The sequence below is a fragment of the Silene latifolia genome, chromosome 5, assembly GCF_048544455.1.
Source record: "Silene latifolia isolate original U9 population chromosome 5, ASM4854445v1, whole genome shotgun sequence".
Lineage (NCBI taxonomy): Eukaryota > Viridiplantae > Streptophyta > Magnoliopsida > Caryophyllales > Caryophyllaceae > Silene > Silene latifolia.
The window spans coordinates 24,617,052-24,636,031 of record NC_133530.1 but is presented as its reverse complement, the minus strand read 5'-3'; the positions used below and the strand labels follow the sequence as shown (position 1 = coordinate 24,636,031).

Below are 18,980 nucleotides of genomic sequence, written 5' to 3'. Positions count from 1 at the left end.
AGTTATGTTTACCACTATTTACGAGGTTATACTTTTATCTATTCTTTTCACTTGACGAAGCATTAGTCTTCCCTGAAAGTGGTACAATCAAATTAAGACAATTAGAAGACATTTATGGTCATTGTAAATAAATCGGGATTCGCTGATGTAATTGTAACATTTTCTTACCTCTTCCAGCAGGCACATTTGATCTGAAACTTTTTCTCTGCTTGCAGCAGGAACTAACTTCGCAATTACACTATGCAAAATGGTCCGATTTGCTGAGATTTCAATGATTGCACACATGACAAAGATAAGTATGGCTGCCCATAAGGATCTGTATGCTATTACAGTGTAGACGCCGGTCATAAATGCTAACAAGGTGCCATATAAGGACTGCATTAGTATGAACACACTATGGTCTACCAACAATCGCGCCATATCAGGTTCAGAAACCATAGACCATATCAAGCAGAAGAGGACCAACATGGAAGTACACATTGCATATACATCCGCAAGTAAAAATACTAATAAGAATGCTGTTTTCTTAGCCAGAACAGCTTCCCCACTGCTATCAATGCCACCAGGAAGGGTGAATCCTGCTGCGAATGAAATGTAAATCGGTATTGGCTTACATTAAGCTACAGAAATACAGAATTACACCAAGTATATGCGGCAGACCATAGATCTTAGTAACAGTGGATACGTAAATACAGCAGAACGCAGATATATAGAGCCTACTTGGACTATGATAGCATGATTATAAGTCAAATTGAGCAAATATAGGAGAACATGTTTATTTTGGGTTAAATAATCCGATAGTAGTAAATCATATGAGGTTTTAGGATACAAGGTTCAAAAATTAATCGCATAAATTAGGTTGTTTAAACATACCCAGTCGTCATTGTCCTTGCAAAGCTCGGCAAGTAAGTCCATGCTGGTTCCGCCATTATGATCTGCAATGGTTCGCTCGACACCACCATCAAGGAGTAGTATCTTTGCAAGAAGCATATCCTTTCTCTCTAGTGCACGGTGCAATGGTGTTGCACCATCATGATCAGTTGTGTTTTTAAGTTCTGCGATCGATGGAATTTTAAGGAAATTAAAGTAATCTTTGTGAGTGGCTACTAGTATTACATGGTGCAGGGGAGTGTCATTTTCTTCGCGGTAAGCCCTTTGTAAGTCTTGGCAATTATCAACAAAGGCAAGAACAGCAAGAGTCTCTTCTCTTTTACAAGCTTCAATCCAATCAAATTCTTCTTTTTGTATGAGAGACGGGTTGGTCAATAAACTTACTGGCCATAGAACATTTGCTTGTTTGGCATAGTCAAGGGCTGTCTTTCCTTGATTATCACGCGAGTTGATTACCCACCAATATTTCTCAAGAATCGTCCTGCCAGTTTCCTCTGCATTCATGAAAAACTTATCTTAATCTAAAGAACTAAATCAATCCGCAAAAAGAAACACCCATTTCCAAACGAAACATGAAGGCCTATGAACCATTTCTATACAGCCTAATGTTGCTGATTTTCAACTAACAATTTTCTCTTCAATAGTACTGTATAAAATTAAACAAACGCACCTGGACAGGAGGATAAACTGTGAATCACAGTAGTTCCATCGTTGCGAAGGAGCATGTGGAAACGAGGCTCCTCAATTTTCATGATCTCATCCACAGCTAATGCACAACCAGATCGGACAGCAAGAAAGAAAGGACTTTCGCCCTTGTTGTTGCAAATTTTACAAGAGGATGGATCTATTGACGGGATCTTTAATGCAAGTTCTTCATGTTTTGACGTTGCATCCAAGGACGTAAGTAAAGGTGTGTTTCCTTGATTGTTCGTTACATTCCGAGGTCATTCTACTGCCACTAACTCTTTGTTTTCACCCTCGCGAATACTCACTTGTTGCTGATAACCATGTATCCAAATTTGCGCTAGCTCGGAATCCTTCTTCCTTGCAGCTATGTGCAATGGAGTGTCAAACCCCTGGTTTTCTTTCCGAAAAATACATTCCTTAAAGATTTTGGCCCTCGCGTCACCAACACCATCTCCCTCCAAAAGTAGCTTACACGGCCCTACGTCCCCTTTCTCTGCCCATTGATGAAGAATTGAGAATCCTTTGCCATCAATCTTATCCAACCAATCTCCACATTTTTTGAACAACAGCTTCACTACATCCTCTGTTAGTCAAATGTTAGGGAGTTAGACATGTAAAATATCTGCTGGTAGTACATTTGCAGCTTCCCCGACAAACTCGACTCTGTTGTTCCATGCAGCTAGATGGAAAATATTCCCTCCAAGTCTTTGGCCTTCGTCTTTTGGGGTTTGAGTCAAGGAGTACTCCGAAGGTTGTATGGAAAATGCTTCCTTCAAGAACTTCACATCTCCCATCTTAGCCGCTTCCTTCAACGCTGGATCCATCGTCTGTCGTCGTCTTCTTCAATTCGTTCACAAGCGTTTTTTTTTCTTCTTGCAAGCCTTTGCTCAAGACTCCTACAAGCCTTTTCCTTTTGCTGTTTTTGCCCGGAACGAACTTCTAATACTTATATAATATGGCTGCTACCATGTGCCATCTCTTATAATTGTTTTTGCGTTACTAGTGGTCTACTACTCTACTAGTCATTTTTTTATATTATGATTCAAATAAAAAAAAAATGTAAAAAAATAACAGAAAAAATAAATAAATAAAATCATATTTTTAAGGAAGGCATAACTTGGACTTATCATTAAACTAATAAAAAATAATTACTAGATATGAATCGGTGTTGCTCAAGAAAAACTAACAAACACACACAATGTTCCAAAGTCCGATCGAGTGGACCGATAGATTATTAAAACGACTCGATACCACCAACCAGCTCAAGCGTAGCAGCTTTGAATTAAGCAAACACTAATTAAATTCTTTTTGTGAAACCTACTAATCTACTTCTATCTATATTCATTATTATTAGTCCGGTAAAACAACGCCATCATCATGATAAATCACCTACATAAAATGAAAATAAAACTGAACTATCTTCATTTTGGTTTAGCAATCACTTATGGCTCCGACCTTCAACCAGAATAAGAAGAAAATGCAATTTGTGAAGGTTCAGATGTTCTGAACCTTCCAATGCAGTCAAAACTAAATTGGTGGAAGAAGCATAAATTAGTCGGAGCCTAGATCAATACTCAAAGATTGCCATATAAAATCTTAAAAGAGGGCAAGCTTTTGCGGTATGGAGTCCTATAGTGAACGTGTTTTAACACAGAGTATGCCTGTATTCCCCAAGGACAAGCTAAATTACACAACTGTACAAAACAATTAGTTTCTCCCTTCAAATAGAAGACGGCAAAATACAGAGGCTTAGCCTCACAGATGTATATCATGGCAGCCCTGCAAAATGACGACTCGAACTCGCTACCATTAGTGATAGTGTGATACAATGTGACTTCATGTGTTTACAGGCTTACAAAACCTCGATACAACTGTAAATCCAAAAAAAACTAACTACCACTGTGGAGTTCCGTCTCCCAGCAAGCAACAAATTCACTGCTGGAGGTTTTAGCAAAAAGTAGGAATGGCTTAGTGGAAGAAGGGTTCACATCTAGGTAAAACAGAATCATCATGACGGGAAAAGATCAAGGTAAGAGCAATTACAACTCTATAATTGAGTATAAACAAAAACGATGAAACACGATTAGGCCCTTACCAACTCATTACGAAAACAGCACAGTGAAGTTCCCTTTGCAGACATCAAGCAGCATTTGCACCTTCCGAGCTATCTCATCCTTTTCGATTGAACCCATTTTCGAACAACAGAAAATAGAGACTTTCTGCAATGCTGGCGCAATATCCACTACATTCTTGAGAACATACATCTGCCCCACGCTTCCACCATGAATAAAACAAAGATTAACCATCTTCAACTTCGGCAAATAACAACTTGGTTGGGAAATTATGCTGCAAACATCATGCTGAAGTTCTAGCTGATCAGAGACAGCTCCCTGTAAACAAAGATAGATGTAAGTCGGATACTTGTAGAATGATTAAGATTCCTGATTACTGTATCTGAACGATTCAGGACAAACCTCATGAAACACCAAAATTTCTAGGCATGGGAAGCCCACGAGAAATTTCAATAGAACTTCAGGAGAAACGTCTTCAATGCATACGTTTAACTCCAAGCGAGTCAGCTTCTGAAATAAAGGAAGCTGTCCCAGGAATCCCTCCGCAACAAAAAGAGTCTGTTTTTCACAATATTCAGGTATCAAATTCAAAACTTATTGTAACGAACATCACAAAGACCAATGTATGGATGTTTTACATAACTTATACTATAAAATCGTCTGTTATTTGACGGCTCAACCCACATACCCTATAAAAAGAATTTTTACTAACGAAAGACCTCACAAAAAAAATTAGGGAATTACCTTGATGGTGCTACTAGAAACTCTGAGAACAGTAGCGTGTTTAAGCCTGGTGAATAAATTAAATACATCAGGTGGCAGTGTTGTATTAAAATTGCACCAGGGTCTCTCGAGAATGAAGACAGTTGCATGAGTAAGCTGAGACAATTGGTTCTCTATAACAATCCCATTAAATAAACCCCCAAGGAATTCGAAAGACACGAGATTTGGTAATTCCAGTTTGATGATGCAATCATTTCTTTTATTCACGGACAACATATAGAACAGCTCGTCGATCCTCAAACTCTTAAGACTGGGAATTGAGATTGTAATACTTTCTAGTTTCTCCCAACTGCAGTCTATCAATTTCAATTCTTCCAGGGCAGGGCAACCAGAAAACAACTTATTTACGGATTCTTCATCAGAAAATCCAACAGCGCCAAGGTATAAGGTCCTGAGGTTCGGCAGGAAGACATTATTAGGAAGCTTTAGAGTGCACTCCATGCATATCTTCAGAGTCCGTAATGATGAGCAATTAAAGACACGAGGAGGCAAATGAAACGGATTGTGTAATTCCAGAAAGAGTTCAAGTTCTTTCACATTCCGCCTAATTGCAGAAGAAATCCATGAACTGACACGGGTTTCACACCACACACGACAAGAGAGTCGAAACCTAGTGATGTATGTTACATCACGGTGGATAAGAACTCGTTCAACAAAGTTATGAAATGGAGCAAGGTCAAAGAAGCTGATCGGTTTTTCACTGAGATTCATACTTCTGCAATACACCTGTCTGTCATCAAAATCGATATTGGGAAGGCCAGTCCAAAGATCCTGCCATCTGCGAGATAAGATGCAGGAGCCGACTGCATCTTTAGTGGGAAGGAAAGACAGAATATGACTTAGCACGCAGTTGGGCAAACTACTGATAACATCTTTACCGTCATCAATATCTTGCGCCACGTGAAGTTTCCGTTTCCTGCAACTCTCTGTTACCTGAAACAACATCACTGAAATCAAAGAATAAGGCATTCAACTATTGTAGTATCTCATCAACTCAATGACAATTACCTAATCAATCCCATAAGCAAGATTACAATTACTCGGTACGAGAGTTCATACCCTACACTTGTACTCCTTTCGTCCCGACTGTTGTCCTTTGGTTTTGGCACAAAGACTAAGGGTCCGTTTGGATTGAAGGAATTGGAGAGAAGGGGAGGGGAGGGAAAGGGAGGGATTTAATTTCCTTTGTTTGGATAAAAAATATGGGAGAAAGGAAATGGAAGGGGAGAGAAATGAGAGGACTTATTTTCCTCTCCTATAGAACAAATTATAATCTTTCCAGGGTGTGCAAGATTTGGAAAGAAAAACATTATTTGACTCTAATTATACCACCACCATCCTTCAATCCTCCATCCATTCTTCATCTCCCTCCTTCCTCCCCTTCCATTTCCCTTCATAATTTTTGTTATTCAAACACCCACATTCCATTTGCCCTCCCCTCTCTCTCCTCCTTCACCTCCCCCTCCCCCTCCCCTCCCTTTCCCTCCTAAAATTGTATCCAAACGGACCCCAAGGGTATGTTTGGATAGCAAAAATGGAGGGAAAGGGAGGGGAGGGGAAAGGAGGGAAAGGAGGGAAGGGAAAGGGAGAGAAGGGAAGGGGAGGGAGAATGGGGTGTACGTGTTTGGAGACAATTTCCCTCCAAATCTTGCCTATTGTGGAGAGATTTTGATTAGGCTTGGAGGAGGGAAATTGGATCCCTCCAAATCTCTCCCCCTCCATTTCCCTCCACCCTCATTTCCTATCCAAACAAGGGATTTTAAATCCCCTACTCTCCCTCCCTTTCTTTTCCCTCCAAATCTCTCAATCCAAACAAGCCGAGGAAGACTAAGAAAAGAAGAGGGGGTCAATTACTAAATAACAAGTGGACCAAATTGTGTGTAACACTAAATTGCTCATCAAGTTCAGTCTTTAAATAGAAAGGACCACAATTGACTAAGACACCCGAAATGAAATGGGATAATAAATGACCGGGACAGAGAGCCTTACAAATTAGTCCATAGTATATAGAATGATGAAATTCCTCGAAAATACTACGGAGTATAATTCATAGGAATATAATTCCGTCATAAAATTCATGTGAAAAATTGAGCGAACTGTTTGGTTGCCAATATACGAATTTAATTCACATGTTGCCAATTACCCCAGGGAAGTAGATAATCCACTTCCTCCATCACATAGGCATTGGGAATTCCTAGAAAGATGGAATTTTAACATTTTGCAACAACAAAATAGCGCAACCAAACAAGCCTTAATTTTTCAATTAAACTGATTTCCGTGTTCTTACATTCGATTTTCGAATGTTAGAAATAAGATGATTATTTACCAAAAAAAAACAGGCGTGTCTGTAAGTACTTTATACTTAATATGCATGTTTAATATACTGAAATAAACATACAATAAACTGAAAGCGGAAGCGATAAATTAAAGATCGAGAATTAAAACCTCCAGCCATTGCTTATCGGTATTCCTGAACAGCTTTAAACCCGAATAAAGAAATAACCTGTTTCCGTCTTTCCGATAACTCGTCTGTGTGTCTTTTCTGATTTCGGTTCCGAACCCTCCTTCTCACTGATTTAGATGGTGTATATTAACTTAAGGGAGAGTAGGTTTGGTGACCTTATTAATCAGAATTGAGTTCTATTTATACTAATCTTGCCATCAAAGATCAGTTAGAAATAATGAAGAAAGGATGAGTGGGGTGGTTGGCTGAATAAGTGGGAAGACAAAGTAGCCAAATAATGGGCCACTAAAATTTTGAGTGCTTGGTTGACTCAAAAATCCAACATTCTCCCACTTGGCCCATTTATGCAAGAGAAACTCCATATACGAATCATAGCGACGAATTCTCTAGAGCGAGAATTAATCTTCCATGTATTACGATACACTTAGTCTCTCACCACTCACACTTAACTTAATGAATAAACCATATGTTTACTCTAGGTCAAAACATAATGATATTTCTCAATAAAATAAATAACCAAAGTATGTACGTACATAATCCGAAATGAGAAAATATCCAACTAAATGAAAAGTTTCAATACAATAAATGAATGTATCACATTATGCCATTATGGGACCAAGTCCCATATTTACCACATGACCCTTGAAACCTTTAGGTGGCATGCCTTTAGTCAATGGATCAGCAATCATTAATTCAGTGCTAATGTGTTCTATGATCACTTTCTTTTCCTGAACACGCTCTTTTATGGCCAAATACTTAATGTCGATGTGTTTACTTCGACTTCCACTTTTATTATTCTTAGCCATAAATACCGCAGCTGAATTATCACAATACATTCGAATTGGCCGACTAATAGAGTCAACGACTCTTAGCCCAGATATGAAACCTTTCAGCCATACACCATGTGAGGTAGCCTCAAAACAAGAAATGAACTCGGCCTCCATAGTAGAAGTGGCTGTCAATGTCTGCTTAGTACTCCTCCAGGATACGACTCGTCAACTAGCATAAACACATATCCCGATGTGGATTTTCGTGAATCAATGCAGCCAAAGAAAGTCGAGTCGGAGTACCCCACCACTTCAAGACTATCGGTCCGTCTATACATAAGCATGTAGTCTTTGGTACCCTGAAGGTACCTCAACACTTTCTTTTCACCTTTCGGTGATCGATGCCGGGTTACTCGATATCCGCCTAATACTCCAACAAAGATATGCAATGTCGTGTCAGTGCAGGACTTGAGCATACATAATGCTACCAATGGTGAAGCATATGGAACATTTTTCATTTGTTCCCTTTCTAAATCGTTCCTGGGACACTGGTCTAAACTGAATCGGTCACCTTTCACAATAGGTGCTACACTTGGTGAACAATCTTTCATTCTGAACCTTTCAAGTACTTTGTTGATATAGGCCTCCTGAGACAAGCCTAAAATGCCTCGAGATCTATCTCTATGGATCTTAATGCCAATGACATAAGATGCCTCGCCCATATCTTTCATATCAAAGTTATTTGAAAGAAATTGTTTCACCTCATATAGTAACCCCTTATCATTGGTTGCTAGCAAAATGTCATCCACGTATAACACAAGGAAACAAATCTTACTCCCACTGACCTTAAGGTATATGCATTGGTCCATGATATTTTCTTCAAAACCGAATGAAGAAATTACTTCATGGAACTTCTTATACCATTGGCGGGAGGCTTGTTTCAAACCGTATATGGATTTATTTAGCTTGCAAACCAAATGCTCACCATCTTTAGAGGAGAATCCTTCAGGTTGTTTCATGTAAACCTCTTCCTCTAAATTGCCATTGAGAAATGCCGTTTTCACATCCATTTGATGTAGCTCGAAATCAAAATGAGCTACTAATGCCATGACAACTCGAAGAGAATCTTTCTTTGATACAGGAGAAAATGTCTCCTTGTAGTCGATACCTTCTCTTTGAGTGAACCCTTTAGCAACGAGTCTTGCCTTATGTCTCTCGATATTGCCAAGTGAGTCTCTTTTAGTCTTAAAGATCCACTTACATCCGATGGTTTTTACACCATCAGGCAACTCGACGAGATCCCAAACTCGATTAGCCGCCATAGAGTTCATCTCATCTTTCATAGCATCCATCCATAAGTTTGAATCTGTAGAACTTATGGCTTGTGAAAATGACATAGGATCATTATCAGCTTCAACATTGCAATCCAATTCTTGTAGATATACTTCATAGTCTTCAGGAATAGCCGATCTCCTTTCTCGAATAGATCTTCTTAATGGAATTTGTTCAACCTCACGGTGAACTTCTTCCTCATTATGATCCACCCTATTTTGATCGACATTTTGTGGAATTTCTGTATTTGGTTGTTGAACTTGCGGTCGATCTTCAGGACCGTGAACAATAACCAACCTATCACTTAAAACAGAGGGCGAAGCTTCATGTTGATCCTTTTCAGGTTCAACTTCTATAGTACTCCCACTGATTAAGTCATTCTCTAGAAATTTCGCATTTCTAGATTCCACAATTCTGGTACTATGAGAAGGACAATAGAACCTATAACCTTTGGACTTTTCGGCATATCCAATGAAATGCCCACTAATAGTCCTTGGGTCTAGTTTCTTTTCTTGTGAGTTGTAAATTCTCACCTCAGACGGACATCCCCAAACGCGTATATGTTGCAAACTCGGTTTCCAACCTTTGAATAACTCAAAAGGCGTCTTTGAGACGGCCTTGGAAGGAACCCAATTTAATATATACGCAGCCGTCTTTAGTGCATCAACCCACAAAAATGAAGGAAGTTTAATATTACTTCTCATACTACGCACCATTTCAATTAATGTCCGATTCCTTCTTCTCGCTACACCATTCGATCCGGAGAACCGGGCATAGTGTATTGGGCAACAATCCCATGCTCTTGAAGGAATTTAGCAAAAGGACCAGGTGCTTGTCCATCCTCAGTATATCTACCATAGTACTCACCACCTCTATCCGATCTCACGATTTTAATGTGCTTACCACATTGTTTCTCTACTTGACCTTAAACAATTTAAAGGCATCAAAAGCCTCGTCTTTGGAACGAAGTAAGTAGATGTACATATATCGTGAATAATCGTCAATAAAGGTAATAAAGTATTTCGGATCATTAGCGTTCATGTCCGGGACAACAAATATCCGTGTGTATGATTTCTAATATGTCGAACTCCTTTTAGCACCTTTCTTAGATTTGTTAGTTTGCTTTCCCTTAATGCAACTAACACAAGTATCAAAATCGGTAAAGTCTAAAGTACCAAGTACCCCTTCCTTTACCAATCTCTTAACCCTACGAATGGAGATGTGTCCCAATCTCCTAGGTGCCATAACATAGAGGACTCCTCATTCATAATACTTCTTTTTAAACCAAGATTAACATGCATAGTGTTTTGAATGGTATCATTTTGTAAATAAAGACGATATAAATTATCAGACAAAATACCATAACCAATAACTTTAGAATTTCGAAAATCGAAACCAGAATTCGAAAAATTAAAGGTAAATCCAAACGGTACAAGCCTTGAAACTGAAATTAAATTCCGAGCAAAATTCGGAACATAAAATGTCTTTTCCAAAACCAAAACAAAACCACTACTCAAAATTAAACTGCATGTCCCTACGGCCTCTACGTTCGAGCCTATCTGGTTTCCTGAATAGATACCGTTTTCACTTGCCATTGGTTTCCGCAGGTTTGTCATACCTTGCAAGGTATTCGAAACATGGATTGTAGTACCAGAGTCAATCCACCAAGTATTATGAATAATATTAACCATATTAGATTCATAACAAACAAACGCATGAAAATTACCTTTCTTTTTAAGCCAAGCCTTGAACTTTATGCAGTCTTTCTTCATATGTCCCTTCTTTTTACAGAAGAAACATGAAGACTCCTTCTTAATGTTCGGCTCAACAGACATCTTACTCTTTCCCTTATTCTTATGGTGACCCTTATTAGTACTATATGATTCTTTATTAGTACTAGTAGTCAGGTTCACCTTTTCGCCCTCCTCCAACAACAACCTCCTCTCCTCTTGAACACACATGGTCATTAATTCATTAAGAGACCATTTATCCTTATGTGTATTATAAGAGATCTTAAAGGGAGCATATTGTGTTGGGAGAGAATACAAAATGAAATGTACCAGGAAAGAGTCAGACATAGTAACTTCCAATACCTTAAGTTGGGCTGCAATATCCCTCATGCGCATGATGAAATCACGCACTCCTTTAGTGGCATTGATCTTCAAAGAAGTAAATTTCATAATTAAGGTGCTTGCCAAAGCCTTATCGGAAGTTTTAAATTGTTCATCTATTGCTTTAAGAAGGTCTCGAACTTTAGTATGCTGCTCGACTGAACCTCGAATACTAGCACACAATTTTGTCTTTATGAACATCGTGCAAATATAGTTTGATTTCTCCCACTTTTCACGATGATCTACTTCATCTGGTGTGTTAGTATCTTTTATCTTAGCCGGTTCATCATGTTGTATAGCATAATCGAAACGCGTGAATCCTAAATGCAATAGAACTCTTTCCTTCCACACCTTAAAATTATCACCAGTTAATTCAGGAACGTCTATTTTGATATCAAAGGAATTTCCAGGTAAACTTGCTGCAAATTTTAAATATACATGCTTAGTAACAAAAATTTGAGACTTAACTTTATCACAATTTACCAATGTAAATTATGCTTATATGAATCTAGTGACATAAACTTGCCTGTGGGCTAAAGTCTACTCAAATTAGATGCATAAATAAACTTTATGATGAAACTATCAAATTATATTCATTTCTCAACTCCTGTGGGTATATTAAGAAACATAATTCAATATAACATCCTAATTAATTATACAAATATAATAAGATTCCTGTGGGTAAGTCTCATCACATTACGTACAATTAATTACAATAAAATGTCTAGTTTCCACATGTGATTTCGTATAAAATTTAATCGAGTTAGAGATCTTTGCTTACTCCTAACTAATAAATTTAAAATCACTGACATTAAAATTTAGTTTATATACTCAACTTTATGTATATAGAAAAATATATGACCATAATAAAACTTAATTGGTCTTGTGGTCCCCAATTACAAATTTTCCAAAGACACTTAAAAAAGGGTGCTTTGGGTCTAAAGTCCACATGTTACGCAGGATACAACCCACACCAAAAAAACTTGATCGACAAGAGCATATTCCTTCATTATTATACATTAAAAACAAAGGCAATCTAGAAAAGTCACATATTATACTCCAGCCAAAACACACAAATCGTCCATTATCACCATAGTATTATATAAAATACTCCGTATAACACAAAGAGAAATCACAATAGGAGAGTAATATACATGTTGTTGTATTAATAAACCATGAAACATTTATACAAAGTATACATGTATAAGATAAATAAAGTTTTTGGACAACTCATGTAACAAACCAGATACCTCGTCCATATATGCTTCTCTATACTGCATTAATTAATTATATTGATGTACCTTATTAAACTATATGGTACACTCCACTAACATTTGTCAGCAACAAGGACTACAATAATATAGAAAGTGGACAAATTTGTGATGCATGCGCCAACAAAGCAACCAACTACACAAATTAAATAAATTAAATATGTTTGATGCACCAAAATTCTCCAGCAATTGTCAAAAGCATGCGCCAACAAAGCATGCCAATATTATATGCCAACAAAGTAACATAAAGGGGACAATCTTGCCAAAAGAACCGTCAAACAAAACAAAAACAAAAAACTATTCCCCACACAATGAAAGAAAAGTCATCTTCAACCTTTGTCTTTCTCCTTCATCCTCTCGTTACTCCAAAAACAAAACCCAGAAAACATTTCACCATAAAATTTTCCAGATTTAAAAGGCAAAGACGAAACAGATTTTAATCAACCCAGACAACCGAGTATCAAAATAAATCCCAGAATCCGACAGAAAAACGAGATTATCAGATTCATATATAAAAACTGAAACTGAAGACGGAAATACAACAAGCAAGACAGAGGCGATATACTCGCTCTGATACCAAATGTAAGTACTTTATACTTAATATGCATGTTTAATATACTGAAATAAACATACAATAAACTGAAAGCGGAAGCGATAAATTAAAGATCGAGAATTAAAACCTCCAGCCATTGCTTATCGGTATTCCTGAACAGCTTTAAACCCGAATAAAGAAATAACCTGTTTCCGTCTTTCCGATAACTCGTCTGTGTGTCTTTTCTGATTTCGGTTCCGAACCCTCCTTCTCACTGATTTAGATGGTGTATATTAACTTAAGGGAGAGTAGGTTTGGTGACCTTATTAATCAGAATTGAGTTCTATTTATACTAATCTTGCCATCAAAGATCAGTTAGAAATAATGAAGAAAGGATGAGTGGGGTGGTTGGCTGAATAAGTGGGAAGACAAAGTAGCCAAATAATGGGCCACTAAAATTTTGAGTGCTTGGTTGACTCAAAAATCCAACAGTGTCTACTACATATGCTAGAAATTCATCATAAATGAAACAAAACGGGGTAAGTCTTAAGTGAGACCGTCTCGTCTCGAGTTGATATTGTGATACGGTAGACATGTACAATAAACTTAGAGGAAGACCGTCTCATAAAAGAATTAGTTAACGAGACAAGATAGATAGAAAAAAGTGCGGAAAAGAACAAAGAAGCAGTTGCAATACTTGCAAATAAAGTTTTTACCTGAGATTCTTGAATATCTCTACAGTTGACTTGAATAGGAATAGGAATTTTAAAAGGGAGATGAGAGTAAAAAAGTTAAGAAGGTGAAGAAATGGTGTAGTAAAAAAATGATGTGAAAGATGGAAGGTTTTTACTTTTTAAATTGATTGATTGAAGAAGGAAGTATGCAGTATCAAGTATCAATCACGTCATCACAGTTTCGCCGTCTTTGAGCCACGTGCCTGCCATTTCCCACCCATCCCCTTTTACCGTTTACGCAATGTCTATCATCATTTTACTATTTTAGTCCCGTCAATTTGGGTAAATTATATCATGCTCCTGGGAGTAGGGAGCATGATCCTCACAGCCTCAGGGAATTATTGAGGAAAAATAATACTCCCTCCAATTCATCATATTCTTTAGGGCTGAGAATCGGTCCAAGACCGGACCGAACCGGACCAAACCGGACCGGACCGAAGACCAAAAATAAAAATTTAGTGGACCAAAGACCGGACCTAAAACTTTCGGTCTTGGACCGGACCAAACCCAAAATATTTGGTCCGGTCCGGTCTTGGACCGAAATGGACCTAAAATTAATTTTTTCACTATTTCGTATACGATAATTACATTTTAATTCCGCTAAATAAAATGCATTTAAATAATTAGACGACTCTTTTTATGAGAATCATTGACAATACTAATTTATAATGTCTTTTGAAGATAAAATATTAATCTGATTCATAATATTTTAATGTTGTGTCATTAAAAATATGATATTTGGTCCATTCGGTCCGGACCTAAATTAACCGGTCTTGGACCGGACCGGACCGAAGACCAAACCTTGAAAAAATGAGGACCGAGGACCGGACCAAAATAATTCGGTCCGGGTTTGGTCCAGACCAAATGGTCCGGTCCGGTCCATTTTTCCGGTCCGGACCTAAATTTGCTCACCCCTAATATTCTTCCCTATTTTCTAAAACGGTTATTCAGGTTTTCTTCTCTTTCTATTTTTGGTAACTTTTTATTCTTATTTTATTCATACCTCTCTCCTATTACCCCACCCACCTCCTTACTTTAATATTTGTGGCCCACAATTCATTATTTAACTCTTAATTATTCATCACTATCTCCTATCACCAAACTCCACCCAACTTTTTATCAATATAATACTTCATTTCTTAATTCTTGTGCCCAAAGTAAAGAAGAAGAAAATAGAGGATTGGAGGGAGTAAAAAATTATAAAAATAATCATCCACTAATCCACTATGTTACAATTCAGTTACCCTGTTCCTCTAATACTTATGTTATTCTAAAAAAACTCTATCATGGATCTATTACTACTCAATTACGTAAATTTCATGTCTTTTGGCCAAATTATTTTGCATTCTTCACTTCGCTATTGTTATGAAGGAAAACGTTTATGATTATTATTCCGTTTATTTGCACGAGTCCGCAAATGAAGATATTGACATTCACAAAATATAAATAAGTTATAGATTCACAGATTATATATTGTGAATACGAAGTTTATGTTTTGCGTATATGTAATCTATATGCGATGAATACGTAATTATATTTTATGAATATGTAGTTATACTTTGTGAATATATGTTATGTTAGATTAATATTTATGATAACCTCTATGTATTTGTCATTACTATGAATATGTATTTGTGAATTGTTTATCATATTGTGTGAATATGTTTATTAATTGGGTGAGTATGTGAGTTTTAATTTGAAAATAAGAAGTTTGATTTATATGAATATGTCAATTATGTAATGTGAATATTCTATTGTTATGAACATGTCAATTATATGATGTGAATATGCGAGTAAAATTAAAATAAACACCAAAATATATCAAATATGATCTCAAATTATAGAGGAATGAAAATCACGAATAATGGTATAATTTTTATATTTTTCTAATTTATGAAATGTAAGTTTTAAGGGTTTTAAAAAACTAAACTAAAGTAGGAGCATGATGTTTTATACACCTAGGTGTATGGTATAAGGATTGGTCAATTTGTGTCAACCTCACTCCTGAGTCTAGACCTGGTAAATCGGGTCAACGAATTGGGTTGAGTCGGGTTACTTCAGATCAGGTCCTTTTGGGTTAGTTCGGGTCGGGTTTGGTTTTTGAGTTTACGGGTCTGTTTCGAGTTTATTGGTCGGGTCTGTTTTGGGTCAAGCGGGTCGGGTTATTTCGAATCAGGTCATTTTTTGGATCAATGATTAAGAGAGAAAAAGACATTTCGAGTCTTTTGGGGTTAAGTAAAGATATGTTTTGTCAAGTCATTTTCGAGTTGAGTAGTTTCGGGTAGGGCCATTTCGGGTGTCATTCAGGTGCGGCAGCTCGAGGCATTTTCGGGTTTCGGGTCGGCCTTTTCGGGCCGGGTCAATCAGATCGGGTTGATTTTGCCAAGTCTAGTCCTGGACCTGACAAACGGGTTATTCGGTGGGGTTTGGAAAAGTTGTGTTTGGATTAGGTTATTATAGGGTTTAATAGGATTCGGGTCGAAATGGGTTAATTTGGGTTTAGGTCATTTCGGGGTCTATTATTATCAAATTATTTAGGGATAACGATCCGTTTTCAACAATGACATTTGCATCAGGTCAAACAGAATCGATTGAATTCATGTCCGAGTCCTCAATTCGGATATAGGGTGTCAATTTAACCAGGTTGGCTCAATTATTAATCAAATTGACCTAACCAGCATCCGAATAAAAGATTTGAAATTGGCTTGTGATCTAAATTGACTTGACTCTCATTCATCCGACTCAAATTTATATCATCACACACAGACTATTATCTCTAAATAAATTTATAACCACCCACCTAAAATTGAACTGAAACCAAAAATAATCTAACTGGACATAGAATTCTTTCAAACATAAAACGACCACAAATGTTCTTAAGGGTGAAATTATCCGAATTAAACTGAACTTAGTCGAAACGACAAATTCATGTAGAAATGTCCACAAACACCTCTAAGCCGTTACATACCTTAACAATTCCAAGACATTTAACATGAGATTACACATGCCAAGAACAATTAAAAGAGAAATAACTCGTTAAAATTTACAGTTTTATTCCAACGCTTTGCCAACATCTTCAACTGCTTCGTGATTTTAAACTTCCCTTTCCTTCCCACCCATTTGTGTATGATCAGTTGTTCTAGAACATGGCCGTTGCTAAGAAAATACTCGACTATTCTTAGTTCCTCTTTCAAGCCTAGAAAATGCTCTATCTCAATGACCTTAAGGTGAGTTTTCAAACAAGACGGAACAACTCGACCTCTTCCCCCCCAATAATTTTGCTGCACTGTGTCTTTATCCTTGAAGCCAACCCGAAAAAGGCCCTAGACGACATAACAAAGAGTGTCAAATGTCGAAATTATAGAATGCATAAACTAGAAAGTACTCAGGGTAGGGTGCGGGAACTGACCTCCAAAAAGATAAGCTCTTCCAGATTAGGTGCAGTTCTGAGCAATCTTAGCAATGTAAAATGCAGATTTGTAGAACAGCCTATCTTCAATGTAGTTAAATTACGTAGAATTGGCAACTCATCTATAAGCATAGTCAGCGCCTTCATGAAACAAGAAATTCAACCGTCATTTACAAATTAATTAGGTAACACCGAAGGACTTGGGTTGGTCTCATATGTGATACAGTTCAATAAAAAGCTCACCTTGATGCAATCAGCTGACAAGAACAAGCGCTTGACGTTTGAAACACCTTCGATAAGATCACGTGCAGAGTGAGATAAAGTCGAATTTTCAGAATCACCGGGCTTTATGAATATTTCTAGATGGGCTTCTACCAAATAATTTGATGGCAGAAAGAAGTAAACTTTTGCCAATTTGTCAGCATAGTGGAAATACTGCAACAACGGAGCAGCAATACCAACAAGTTCTATAGCCTCCATATCAGAACTGTCAAAGCATTTTCCGTTGCCAAGCTTCAGTTTTCTAAGAGGTGGCGCGGGCATAATGGCCAGAATTTGAGCTTTATACCAATTAAGTGGCTCCATAATAAATTCTTGGAGTGTCGGACATCCTAAGGAAATCCGGTCGATCAACATTGAATCTACAACCATAATTTGATGCAGATGGAGGATCTTAAGACACGGCAAGCACACAGTACCAGGAATTTGTAAAACAGTAAAATTACAAGTCAACTTGAGAATACACAATGTTTTGCAAGTGAATAAAGATTGTGGAAACCCAACATGCGCGCCACCAATACACAGATCGAGTTCCTGGATTCCCTTGTTTATTATAGTAGATAACCAAAGACCAACACTTTTAGGTACACAACATTCACATCTTAATGTACATTTGACGCGAAACCTTATCAGGATTGACACTTTCAAGCAGTCCAGCATTTTGAAGACTAAAGCTCTAAATGCAACACTACTCTCCTCACGATTCAAGGCACTAAGGTTGTTAACTAGAAGTGACTCATCAAAATCCAAATGAGTAATCTCTTTAAAGAGATAGCACCACCTCCTCGACAAAATACTGGTAATGACGGCGTACTTGGTGGGCAGGAAATTGAGAATATTTATTAATAACTCATCAGGGAGACTGCTAATTCTGTCCATTGGCATTTTGCTGTTAAACTCCAGCAGTATAGAACAGGTTGTATCGTTTAGTCCTCAGAAAGCAAACTGCTTGAGTAAACAGAAGAGTTAACAAATTAATCAATCGTTTGCTAACATCAGAATCATGATCAGATAACACAATGTGATTGTGTTTTAAGTTGTCATCAAATTCTATCTAAATTACCCAAATGAGATTTTAGAAAAACTAACATGTCGCATAAGACAGGTTCTAACCATACATGTAAGAGCAATGATAAAACCTTTTCTTTTCGGATCTTCTCTAGTACCTTCTCCTTAAAACACGATTACTCAAAAACTCACAGTACAAACACGACTACTCACAGTAAAAACTCATAAGACGGTTCTAACTTCTACGCATGTCGCATACTCATAGTAAAAACTCATAAGACGGTTCTAACTTGTAAGCATACATTGTTCAAAATTCCGTATTATGATTTGAAGTAAAAACGCAACTACTCAAAAACTCACAGTAGGATTACGTCCCTACTCAAGATTATAATCTTTTAGACAAAATATTTTCCAATATACGATCACAAATAGGATTATACAATCAGTTGTATCATAAACATTGTACAAACAAGGTATAAGAATCCGAGCTTATATGTATTTTTTCTGAGCTAATTCAAAGTTATATTTTTAATGTATAAATGGATGAGTTCAATACTTTCTAATAAAACTCATACGGAGTATTATTTAACATAAAGCTCGGATACTTTATCACAAAGCTCAGATTCTACACCGTACAACA

General features: G+C 37.2%; 3 protein-coding genes across 3 annotated transcripts; all 3 read right to left on the bottom strand.

Annotated features, from left to right (window-relative positions):
- Window positions 1-18: 18 nt before the first annotated feature.
- LOC141655086 (uncharacterized) lies at window positions 19-2,402 on the bottom strand. The gene is made up of 6 exons (XM_074462184.1): window positions 2,214-2,402; window positions 1,884-2,111; window positions 1,562-1,748; window positions 874-1,385; window positions 169-609; window positions 19-72 (listed from the first exon to the last, which is right to left on the bottom strand). Exons 1-6 carry the CDS (start codon window positions 2,400-2,402, stop codon window positions 19-21), a joined length of 1,611 nt encoding a protein of 536 aa, XP_074318285.1.
- Window positions 2,403-3,137: 735 nt separating this feature from the next.
- On the bottom strand, window positions 3,138-13,695 carry LOC141657079 (F-box/LRR-repeat protein At4g14103-like; the record flags this gene model as incomplete). The annotated part of the gene is made up of 4 exons (XM_074464199.1): window positions 3,138-3,968; window positions 4,053-4,208; window positions 4,395-5,366; window positions 13,627-13,695. Coding segments are annotated over 4 exons (1,485 nt in total), but the record flags the coding sequence as incomplete, so codon positions are not given.
- A 2,837-nt stretch (window positions 13,696-16,532) lies between these two features.
- On the bottom strand, window positions 16,533-18,369 carry LOC141656008 (F-box/LRR-repeat protein At4g14103-like). Its single transcript, XM_074462977.1, has 3 exons — window positions 17,297-18,369; window positions 17,054-17,194; window positions 16,533-16,967 (listed from the first exon to the last, which is right to left on the bottom strand). The coding sequence occupies exons 1-3, from the start codon at window positions 18,215-18,217 to the stop codon at window positions 16,662-16,664; spliced, it is 1,368 nt and encodes a 455-aa protein (XP_074319078.1). The 5' UTR covers window positions 18,218-18,369; the 3' UTR covers window positions 16,533-16,661.
- Between the last annotated feature and the right edge of the window lie 611 nt (window positions 18,370-18,980).